General features: G+C 37.8%; 2 protein-coding genes across 3 annotated transcripts; both read left to right on the top strand.

Annotated features, from left to right (window-relative positions):
• Positions 1–83: 83 nt before the first annotated feature.
• Positions 84–3,849, top strand: LOC140980954 (nudix hydrolase 2-like). 2 transcript variants are annotated; one of them, XM_073447095.1, is made up of 9 exons: positions 84–241; positions 350–567; positions 1,375–1,440; positions 1,547–1,645; positions 2,592–2,669; positions 2,763–2,813; positions 2,912–2,946; positions 3,163–3,271; positions 3,366–3,849. In XM_073447095.1, exons 1-9 carry the CDS (start codon positions 115–117, stop codon positions 3,564–3,566), a joined length of 984 nt encoding a protein of 327 aa, XP_073303196.1. In that variant the 5' UTR covers positions 84–114; the 3' UTR covers positions 3,567–3,849. The 2 variants fall into 2 exon arrangements, with proteins under 2 accessions (XP_073303196.1, XP_073303195.1); XM_073447094.1 differs by having other exon boundaries at positions 1,547–1,684; positions 3,366–3,822.
• A 2,749-nt stretch (positions 3,850–6,598) lies between these two features.
• On the top strand, positions 6,599–10,217 carry LOC140981841 (SNF1-related protein kinase regulatory subunit beta-2-like). Its single transcript, XM_073448324.1, has 4 exons — positions 6,599–7,143; positions 7,909–8,087; positions 8,170–8,332; positions 9,716–10,217. The coding sequence occupies exons 1-4, from the start codon at positions 6,958–6,960 to the stop codon at positions 10,040–10,042; spliced, it is 855 nt and encodes a 284-aa protein (XP_073304425.1). The 5' UTR covers positions 6,599–6,957; the 3' UTR covers positions 10,043–10,217.
• Positions 10,218–11,181: the final 964 nt, after the last annotated feature.

Genomic DNA, 11,181 nt, shown 5'->3' with positions numbered 1-11,181 from the left:
AATTTGTTAAAAGTGTATTTATGGTGACCATATAGTATTTTATAATAATATAATACAAACGAGGTTATAGTACAGAACACATATATTTTGTCACTTCCAATTCCGAGGAGGAGTATGATAGTAACCCGGCTTATGATTGTGGCCAGGTCCTCCATTCTCAGTGTCACCAGTTCAAAAAATCTATCTTTCTACTCCAAGAAATGCCCCTTGTCCACTCTGAATCCATCGCTTCGATCCCAAGGTTCCAATGGCGAAACCCTTTTAATTATTGAATTTGACAATCAGTGATTCCAAGATTGGTTAATCCGTGGATTAAGAAAGTATCGGGGCGCTTATTTGAATGTTTCAGGGAAAACCAACAGGCTGAGATTTGGAATTTTCTCGAGTATCAGGTCCTCAATGAATTCTTCCATGTCACGGGTTTCATCAGAGAAGCAAGTGGAGAGAAGTTTGGAGGCGAAAAACGATGATCATGGCGGTGTGATGGTGGAAATGACCAGTGAGCCCATGGATCCCGGTGTTTTTGCTTCTTTACTCAGAGCTTCCCTTTCCCATTGGAGAAAAGAGGTATATTTGTGCTGAGCTGCTGAGTTTGAGAAATGGAAACAAAATTACTGAATCTTCAATTTTTTTTTTTTTAACGAAGCTTGGAATTTTGATTGATTTGTTAATTGAGTATTCAGTGAAGAGCTACATGTTTGCGTGGATATGTTGTATTACAAACTTCCCATGCGTTGCTTCTTCGTTCTTTGCGGTGGTAGAATAATGAAGTTTTTCAGAAAGGAAGGATTTTAATGTGAATTTCAATCCTTTTTGTTCATTTATGGACTTAAATAAACATCTGTAGGACCTGATAAAATTATAGTCCCACGTGCTATTTTTGCTGCTATATGCATGTGAATAATTTGAGCACGCATTTAGTCGATACCTCCAAGTGAACAATGATATGTGCGGCGGTGGAGTCAAGTTAGTAAATGCAACTATAAATCAAGTTCTCCAGAATTTAAAAACTTTCTCATATAATTATATGTTCCTGGCAAATATTTCTTCTCCCCAAGTCTGGCTTGAATTCATTTCTTTATTTCTTTTGCCCTGTATTTGTAAGTTGTATGGAGTGGCATTTTGGGGGAGATTGGCAGGTTAGAGTGAAGTGGGACGCAGGATTGACTTCAAAAAAGGATTGTGGTTGCCTTGGGGATAGATTGGGTGAACGTGAGGCTACTTTTTTTTGTTAGCCCTTCAGTACTGAGATCATGATGCCTCATGCACGACTTAAGTAAATATAACCATTTTGAGACGATGGTTGTTTTGTTAGATTTTACTTTAAAGGGAAAGTTCATTTTCACCCGGAGATTGAGATGATTGATATTGCAGGGAAAAAGGGGTCTGTGGATTAAAGTGCCTATTGATCTTGTTAATCTTGTTGAGCCTGCTATCATGGTAAGTTCTTATGTATTAATAGTTATAATTTTTCTTTCTTTTTCAATTAACAAAACGCTTCATTAATTTTGCCATTCTTTGCTATCATTGGCATCTTGTGTTTCAGGAAGGATTCTATTTTCACCATGCAGAACCTAGATATTTGATGCTTGTGCATTGGCTTCCTAGTAGTGCAAATACTCTGCCAGCTAATGCCACACATCGAGTGGGTATCGGTGCATTCGTATTGAATGAAAAGAACGAAGTACGCCGTAATATAATGTTGCTATAATGATTTTGCTTCGACGCATGATATCATTTCGACTTTTTTGGCGCACCATTTACATCTCTTGAAAGTATTAACTTGCATTGTTTGAATCAGAAAGGTGCATGTGTATTAGGGATTGTCAATTAGCTTGAAGCAAAGATGATGATTTTTTTACTATAATGATTTTGCTTTGACGCATGGTATTATATCATTTCAACTTTTTTTGCACACCGGTTAAATCTTTTGAAAGTATTAACGTGCATTTTTTGAATCAGAAAGGTGCATGTGTAATAGGGAGTTGTCATTTAGCTTGAAGCAAAGATAATAAAATTTTTAAAAATCAGATTTTACTTGATTTGTTTAAGAAGGGGTCATTCAAATGTATGACTAAATCTGAAGAAAATTTCCTCTTTGCTCCGAGGATGACAAATAGAAATTTGTAAGAAGGAAATCCAAGACTTAATACCTGAGGGGGTTACATGGTGCCGCTTATATGAGTAGCTTGTGGTGTTGATTTTTCATTTTTTTCCCTTTGTCCCGAGAACAAAACCTTTTATCATGGCTTATGCTTGTGGGTTGTGGCATACATTGATTATTTGTTGTACAAAAAGCATTTGTTGCTGCTGCTTGAGTGGTAAAAAAGGTATCTCTTTTCTTAAATCTCTGGAACCCAAGTATCGGCATCAAGGGACTTCATTCAACTTGTATGAATAGAACCCAGAAAATGGAAAAACTGGATCTATGATGTTGGCCTTTCATCACATATGAAATATCAGATTGCAAGAATGAAATAGGTTTTGCTGTTCTAGACTCACCCTCTTTTAATGTACACACACAATTCTACCCATACAACATGAAACGAAATATATACACTCTTTTCACATTTAATTGCAATCCTATACAGGTTCTAGTTGTTCAGGAAAAGAATGGCAGATTTCGGGGATCAGGGGTGTTGGAATTCCCAACGGGTGTTGTTGATGAGGTAGGTTCAGATGTCCAGTTTGTCATTTTCTAAAACAGACGACTAAATTTGAAACCTCCCGACAAACATTATCAATCTTTTTTATGTTCACAGGGTGAAGATATATGCGATGCTGCAGTCAGAGAAGTAAAAGAAGAAACAGGAGTAAGAACAAATTGGCCTATATCTTTTAAAATGTGATGTTTGACCAATCTTTATGCATCTAATTGTCTATGCTCTTCTTCACTCCTATCCTGTTTCAGATTGACTCAAAATTTCTTGAAATTCTAGCATTGAGGTACATCTTTACACAAAATTGTACCACTCTAAGATGAATTTGACATATAGGCCACATTTTATAGTAAACATCCCCACGCCAAAAAATTTGAAATTTTATACTGTGCTTGTTGCTGTAATCACTTATGCGTCCAAACTTCCTCTTCTGTATTCTTTATTTTTTTCTATTTTATGTTGTGTTGCTTTATCTTGTAAAATTTATTCTATGATCCCCCAGACAGAGCCACAAATCATTCTTTGGGAAATCAGATCTTTTCTTCGTTTGCATGATGCAAGCACTCTCATTTGAAATCCAGCCGCAGGAAGCAGAAATAGAGGCAGCACAGGTTTTCTTTGAGTTGTCATCATCCAAGAAACCATTCAGTTATATTAGAAATCATTAAAATATACTGTTCTTATAATCTCTTTAACATGTTCCAGTGGATGCCGTATGAAGAATACACTGCTCAACCCTTTGTTAAGAAACACGAGCTTCTTATGTACATTGCTGATATATGCCGACAAAAGAAAGAAAAGGGCGACGAGGGATACTCTGGATTTTCTCCTGTGCCTACGACGACGGGATTTTCTGATAGTAAGGGCAACTTGTACTTAAACAGGTATGACCTCAACCTTTTATGAGATCAGGACTCGACAGTTATATATCTAATTCGTTCAACAGATAGTTTAGTAAAATTTGTAAGAGGCTCAGAAGCTGAATCTAGCGTTGAATGCAAGTCGTTGGAAGAAGTAAGGTTGTGTTTGAGCAGAAGAATTTATATTTACCAGAAGGATTTGATAGATAGAGCTCAAATTATTTCCATTTGGGTGGACTTAAATCCATTATAATGCTTTGAATGTACCCACAAAAAGACCCAAATAAGCACAAAGGATTTGAAACGTGAAAGAGAAATAATTTGACTCGAAATTGGCTCGATCCAAACGCATCATTACATAATTGGTTGGCTACACAGATTGATGATTTCAAGAAATTCTGAAAGTCAGATTAAATGCTTTGAATAAGACATTTGACCTCGTGAAGTAATTCATGCAGTGTGATACCCCCGGAACGGAGAGGGGTCCGGCCCACTCTCGGTAGCCCAAAAAAAGAGAGTCCACAAGGGTATTCGGAAAGCCTCGGAAGGTCATCTTCGTGACAGAGCCCATCAGGAGGTCACCTCATTCACATGAAGACGGTGGGAGGTCATCCAGACCGACCTCCCGGATTCACAATCTCGTCGATCAGTGAGATGGCCGACCTCCCACGCCGAGCTCACATGCCGACCTCCAAGAACGAAGTCGAGCCGACCTCCCATAGGGTGCTTTCACGACGATTGGGAATGCTTTGGCCGACCTCCCACGCCGAGCTCCCAAGAGTCCCGAGCCGACCTTCCGTGTAGTCTGATCGCGCCGAGTTGACATGTTTTGGCCGACCTCCTGAGCCGAGCTCCCCAAGGACTAAGATGATAGGCGGACTCATGACTATGATAACTCTTGCCTAGACGCCAACAGATAGCCCACAAAAATCTAACCAAATCTAGAAGATACGATCAAATCTTTCACAAGATCTAAACCAAATCTTGCAAGATTCTGAGGATCTAAATCTACCAAAATCAGGACTCTATTGTTCTCCTATAAATAACAGGTTTCGTTCACTATTTATTCATTCATATATTCACTCGCTTTACACGCACAGTACTCTCTCAGTTTTCTATTCTTTGACTTGAGCGTCGGAGGGGCTACGCCGGAAGAACCTTCCGGCCCCCTTCTAACGTTCTTGTTCGTGTTGCCAGATTTCGAAGGTCCAATCTGAGCTCCCCAAGTGACGATCCGACCTCCTAGTCATCGTTCCAAGGTTTGGTCCGAGCTTTTTAAGCGAGGATCCGACCTCCCTGTTATCATCACCGATTTTAGCAACATCACAGTGCATTTAATAACTATCGATACAGTAATTGTTGTGTATTATGATTCATTCTATATATTTTTGATAAAGTATTTTTTCTCTCCTCAAGTTTGAAACCAAGGATTCTTTCGAATCCAAGAAAATGGCCATCCATTTGCAAATCTCAAGTATTCATGAATCATGCCCGAATCAATTTTCAATGCTGCATTTATTTGTTACTTTTCATAAAGTTCGAGAGACGTAGATTTACGTTATATTCAAGTATACTTGGATGTTTTTTTTAAAAATATGACAAACCTCAAAGATGGCGAATGAAATTAACCTTTATCATTGTATTCTACATGAACTCTGAATACGAGTTTGATGATAACAATAATTGTGATGGGGTTACAATGTTGGTCGAGGCTAAGAAGCCAAAACACGCTATCAGTATTTACAATCTCCTAATCGTACTCGATAGAAAAACAACAAAAAAGCGATTTCAAACAGTGTTTGATGATTAAATTGCGGACCCAAAATAAATGAAAACGTTTGCTCTTTTGGCCCCCACCACTCCATTTTTTCCCCCTTTTCCTCGCCTCCCAATTCCATCAATCTATTTTTGTAGTCTTTCATTGTGACAGAGACATATAACCACCCTTTTCACAATCAAAATTTTCACTTCCATTTTTTACTTTGCTTGATTTTGGTGCGGTTCGATGTTGTAGTAGGGGAAAAAAAAGTACCTTACATTTTTTGAAAAAAATATCTTTGACTCTTACATTGTAGAGATGAAACTAAGTCTCGAACTCAAGATATCTCAGTTTGAGACACAACATGTCATTTGAGTCAAAGACTTGCTTAGTTCGATATGCTAGTTGGGTTTTTTTTAGATCAAATAGCTTGATCGATCCAATAACTGTGGATAAATCAATGGGTAGGTTCAATTATTTTCGATATTCTATAGCCAAAAGCAAAGATACTTGTACAAATTCACCTTATTTCTTGACAAGTACAAGAATTTATAACACCGGGAAATTATTTTTTCCAATGCAAGTGGTCAAGCAATTTTTAAACCAAGAATTGCTCAACCTGTTCCAAAATGACTTTACACATCTTAATTTTTATATACACACACATGCATATACCTTGTTTCTTTAATTTTTATCTAACAAATTACGATCCACCCGGTCAATTTTCTCTATTCGAGGGCAATCACGGTAAAAATTTTATTTTTTATTGACTTTGTCACACCGCTAAGACGTCATTTATCTATTTGACATGTCAAAATTGTACATTTGTTACGTAAGTATCATCTCAACGATGAACACAATTTGTGGATGTCATAAAAAAATCATGATTAACATAATAATTTTGAAAGCTGGATGATCGATTGGAACCTTTTACTATATAACTTCATATTTATTGAATAGAAGTCCATACCACCATATTTGATATTAAGATACCAAATTTGAAACGAGATTTTGAACCAAGACTCGATTATACTATACCGATGGTTTACAATCATTTCAACTCGTGATCTCAAATTTGAAACGAAATATTAAGAATTCAAAAAAACTCTGATTACAAATCTGAATCTTCCAATTTTTTTTGAAAGAAACTGTCCATACTACTTGTCATGAAAGGAGAGGGAGATGGAATGATGTGACCTGCATACCCCATTAAACCCACACGGTCACACCGGTTGGGGCCCTTCTCTTCATCGCCACTCGCCCCCACTCTCTTTACTTTCATCATCACAATAATTATTTAATTTTAACAAATGGGCAAACCCAATACTTAACAACGTAACACATCTCCGAACTCACAGGACAAGATTCATTACACTAGGATACATGATTAGATTACAAGGGAAAAAGAGATGATATGATATCACAACCCTTCCTCCACTTTCTTGTGATCAACAATCAAACAAAATACTATTTCGTACCATCAAGATTCCAGTAATTAATCAGGGAGATTCATCAATTAAATCTAGCCTACCCCTTCTGCTTGCCTTCTTTCTCGCTTTCCTTCTCTTCGGCATGTTTTGTACTGGGATTCTGTTGAACTGGTATCCTTGAACATAGATTCTTGTCGGGGGGAGTTCGTGTTCTTCTGTTGTGTTTTTGCAACAAGAAGGATAGCGTAATGGGGAATGCTAATGGAAGGGAAGAGGGTGGAAGTGACGGCCCATCCGAGGTTGAGGATGAGGTTGGTGGTGGTGCGCAGGTTAGCATGGGGGATCAATTTGGTGGGCATGCTGGTGAGTTAATGGGGCAGTCCCCCCCACCAAGTCCTAGGGCTTCACAATCTCCCCTGATGTTTAGACCGCAGGTCCGTATTTTCTCATGGATTATTAACGAAAAAAAGAAGCCTTTATGTTTCTTGTTATCTCTGAGTAACGAAAACTTGTTCCTATTTGTCTGTGGAGTGTAAAGATTGGATCTTGTGTTTGAATCGAGCAAAATCTGTGATTTTGAGAAATAGTTAGAAATTTTATATCGTTGGCTATGTTGTGTGGTGTGTTAGTGATTTCCTTTAGCCTCAAATACTAGCCTAGATCTGCAGTCTTTGATGGTTAGAATTTATATATCTTTTCCATCGTGGGTGAATAATTTCTTCAGATTTGTGGTGTTGGATTTTTTTTTAAAATTTTGATAGGCGCTATATGTTCATTGAAATTTGATGGAAAATAATAGTCGGCTATTAAGGTTCTTTAAAGGTCCTTAATCACGATGGGTCGTTGTTTTGTGCACAGAATTTGGAAGAAAGATTAAGTGAATAACTGGATATCCTATCAATCAGTTGTTTTTTTGTTTGAAAGTAACTATCCCGTATGAATTTACATCCATCAATTAATGGTTGCATACAATTCTGTCCCAAATTTGCAACTACTGTTCATGATATTTCAGTCTCTGTTAAAAATGGTTCTCGCTATGGCAAAGAAATCTCTGTATTTGTTTTCCTTATTCGATGTGACTCCACATATTTCACCCAGCCAAGAATGCTGGTTTATAAATGAAACTATGCTGTGTGCAGCTGTTCAATTTAACTGCATGATGTCTACCTTAAAGAGATCTGTCTTATCTGTAATTTCAGATGCCAGTGGTTCCTTTACAAAGACCTGATGAGTTGCAAATCCCAAATCCTTCATGGATGCAAACTAGCTCAGTGTATGAAGACATGAATAACGAGCATGGAATTCCGACTATGATTATGTGGAGCTATGGAGGCAAGGAAGTCGCTGTGGAGGGGTCATGGAATGATTGGAAAACCAGGTTAATTTATTGTCTTGCATAGGCATTATTAACTCGATCTTTAATATCTTAAACAAATTCCAAATCCTTGGTCTTTATTCAGGGAGCCATTGCAGAGATCGGGGAAAGATTTCACCATCATGAAAGTACTTCCTTCAGGATTTTATCAGTACAGGTTCATTGTTGATGGGCAATGTAGGTATTCCCCGGAACTGCCATGTGATCAGGATGAATCTGGGAATGCCTATAACACTTTAGATTTGCAGGTAACTACTGGTTTCTTTTATTGACGCAGGCGTTGGTAACTTTTTACCTTTCACAAGAACTACATAATTTATGGGAAGGACGTTAGATTCAAAGTGGTTCCAAAATGCATAGACTTCTTCCATGAACACGTCTTAGGTATCACTGATGACTGACCTGTGAATATTTTTGGCATCCAATGTGAATGAGCTATACAAAGATAGACATTGATGGCTGAACTGTTGGATTACCCTGGGCTTTTCATTTCCCTCTTCCTTCAGTTGCTTTATTACATGTGTTAGCCTCTTCCGCCCATAATAGGTTACCAAAACCATATAACCTTTTGTCAATCCAAGCACGAAAATTGAACAATTGACGATGTATATATTTTAAAGGAGTATATGATGGCGCTTTCTGCTTGAAATGAAAGTTTTTTAAATATATTTACTAATTTTCTAACTAGTAGTTCCTTTCCCTTTGGTGAAGAGTGTAGTATTTTTTATTTGGGGCATGAAAACCTGGCTATTGTTGCAATGCACCTCAGAATCTGATCTATACCTTGACCCCGTCATTTCTTCAAGAGATGATGGTAAATGAAGTCTAGTTTACAGTCACTGATTTCGTATCATTTTTATATCATGTATTTGCTTCATACATCTAATTTCAAGATTGAGACTGTTCCAACTTCCAAAGCTACAGGAAATTCTACCCACAAATGGAATATCATGTTAATTTGAGCATGCTTCAGTTGGTGGGTTTTCTTCAGTTGGTGGGTTTTCTAGTGGGACTGCATGCTTATTTCACCGTACTCTGTCAAGTACAAATTTGAGGCTTAGTATTCAACTAGTGTCTGTCTAATGGAAGTTCAGAGTTGATGGAGAATCTTATTGATAATCTGGAGGAACCTCACCATGGTAACTTGTAAATACTAGGAACACTGCTTAAAATGAAGCGCAATTTGTAAATTTGTGTGTCCGCATCTCTGTGACAACGATACTCGTCTTCACATGGATGTAGAGCATTTCTTTTATCTCTGTCCTTGGTCACACAGAAAAGGAGTGTGTTGTGGCTAGCACAAAAGAATTTAGGAAATTCTAGTCATTGGGATATTATACCATTTTTTAATGCTGCAAGAGATCTGGCCCCCTTCCCACGTCCCTCCTCCCCAAGATATTTTGAATTTGCTCTTTTGTTTTGGGGTTTTGTAACGATGTTAATGCTGAATAAATTTCTGAAATATGAAATAAATTATTTCCTATAGTTTCTTCGAAACAGATGCTTTCCATGACGTACCGCCTAACTCAACGATAATCTTCAATCATCGCATCATCTTGTGTTTATACTTATTTTATCAATTTATGTGGATTGCCTTGGTTTGGTTATATGGAATCTCCAATGTGCTGCAGGATTATGTCCCAGAAGATATCGATAGCATTTCTGGTTTCGAACTGCCTCAATCCCCAGATGCCAGCTACAACAATGCTCAACTTGGTCAAGAGGATTTTGCGAAGGAACCTCCATTGGTTCCTCCCCATCTAAATCTGACTTTGCTCAACGCTCCATCCCCACAGTTGGAGATTCCACCTCCTTATTCGAGGCCTCAGCATGTGGTGCTGAATCATCTTTATATGCACAGAGACAGAAGCCGGCCATCGGTGGTAGCACTTGGTTCTACAACTAGATTCCTTTCCAAATATGTGACCGTGGTGCTTTACAAATCCATACAGAGGTAAAATTTCTGTTAATGGACATCAGTTTTCATTTTTTACTGTAATTGATATAATCGACAGAGATTTGCCAGGCTTATTAGTCATGTTTACTTTGTGAACAGCCATTAGAGGGAACATTAGAAAAAATATGTTTTGACATGCACTTTTTTGGGTCTTAATAGTTTCTCCTTCCTATTCACCCATCTCCCTATTCATGTTAGTTTTCTGATCCCGAAGATGTTCTGCTCTCATAGTTCTTAGTTCATCAAACTTATTGAAACTCTGATGTTTACTTAATTAATTTGGGTGAATCAAAAAATGCCGATTGCCAGTACAAATTATTGACCCATGAATGCACCCAAACCCAAATGACAATGATAGATCACATGACAGAACAATATTTTAGGGTAGCAAGTGTACTCCCTTGTGATACTTGGCTGGCCAACCATCGGTTTTCCTGATGTCATCCTCTTATCATCATCTTCTTTTTATCGTGTCTTTCAGTCTTTCTCATCTCCTTCCTTCATTTTGTTATCCTTCAGAATCATTGGTTGTTTACCCTCTCTTATAAACACATTCACCTAGCCATGAAGAATGCATTCCGCAATCATTTGTGATATGTGCTGTCACAGATTCTACCCCTCAAGGCGTAGCTGAAGCAAGCTCTACTAATTCAGCATATATTGATCAAGTATTTAGCAGCGTCGGGATAAACAAATTACCTCGAAATCTGCGTGGCAGTTAAAATTTGACAGAAAAGCTTCAGCTAATTGAGCCCTTGTTAAAGTATATGCCAGTTCAGTTTCAGTGGTGGTTTATCTCCTCCATCTCGAGTCATTGTCTTTGATTGTTTATATACACAATGTAAATTTCCATCTGAGTCATTTCCAGCAAGAGTAGAAAACTTCGAGCTTTGATCCCCTGCAAGTGTAGTTTGAGTTTATCGATCGACTGCTCCGTCAATTTATTTTAGTAATCAAGTTGCTGATTGAGTCGAGCTCGGCGGAGTTGGAGTCGAACTCGGTTCATTCTTTTCAAATACGATTAGTTGACAGTAGTGTCAAAGGAAAAGAAGGCCGCCGCAGGCTCATTCCTCTTCTTTCTTTTCCACGTTTACTAATCTGTTTTTTTTTTTTTTTTTTTTTTTTTTTTTTTTTTTTTTT

The sequence above is a fragment of the Primulina huaijiensis genome, chromosome 7, assembly GCF_012295235.1.
Source record: "Primulina huaijiensis isolate GDHJ02 chromosome 7, ASM1229523v2, whole genome shotgun sequence".
Classification (NCBI taxonomy): Eukaryota; Viridiplantae; Streptophyta; class Magnoliopsida; order Lamiales; family Gesneriaceae; genus Primulina; species Primulina huaijiensis.
This window is presented reverse-complemented; position numbering and strand designations above follow the sequence as displayed.

Excerpts from the sequence above, each read along its gene's own strand:
- LOC140980954 (XM_073447094.1), top strand. The coding sequence starts at position 115 with ATGATAGTAACCCGGCTTATGATTGTGGCCAGGTCCTCCATTCTCAGT. Across the intron at positions 2,670-2,762 it reads CAACGGGTGTTGTTGATGAG|GGTGAAGATATATGCGATGC; the intron begins GTAGGTTCAGAT and ends TTATGTTCACAG. Across the intron at positions 3,272-3,365 it reads CAGAAATAGAGGCAGCACAG|TGGATGCCGTATGAAGAATA; the intron begins GTTTTCTTTGAG and ends AACATGTTCCAG.
- LOC140981841 (XM_073448324.1), top strand. The coding sequence starts at position 6,958 with ATGGGGAATGCTAATGGAAGGGAAGAGGGTGGAAGTGACGGCCCATCC. Across the intron at positions 7,144-7,908 it reads CCCTGATGTTTAGACCGCAG|ATGCCAGTGGTTCCTTTACA; the intron begins GTCCGTATTTTC and ends CTGTAATTTCAG. Across the intron at positions 8,333-9,715 it reads ATAACACTTTAGATTTGCAG|GATTATGTCCCAGAAGATAT; the intron begins GTAACTACTGGT and ends AATGTGCTGCAG.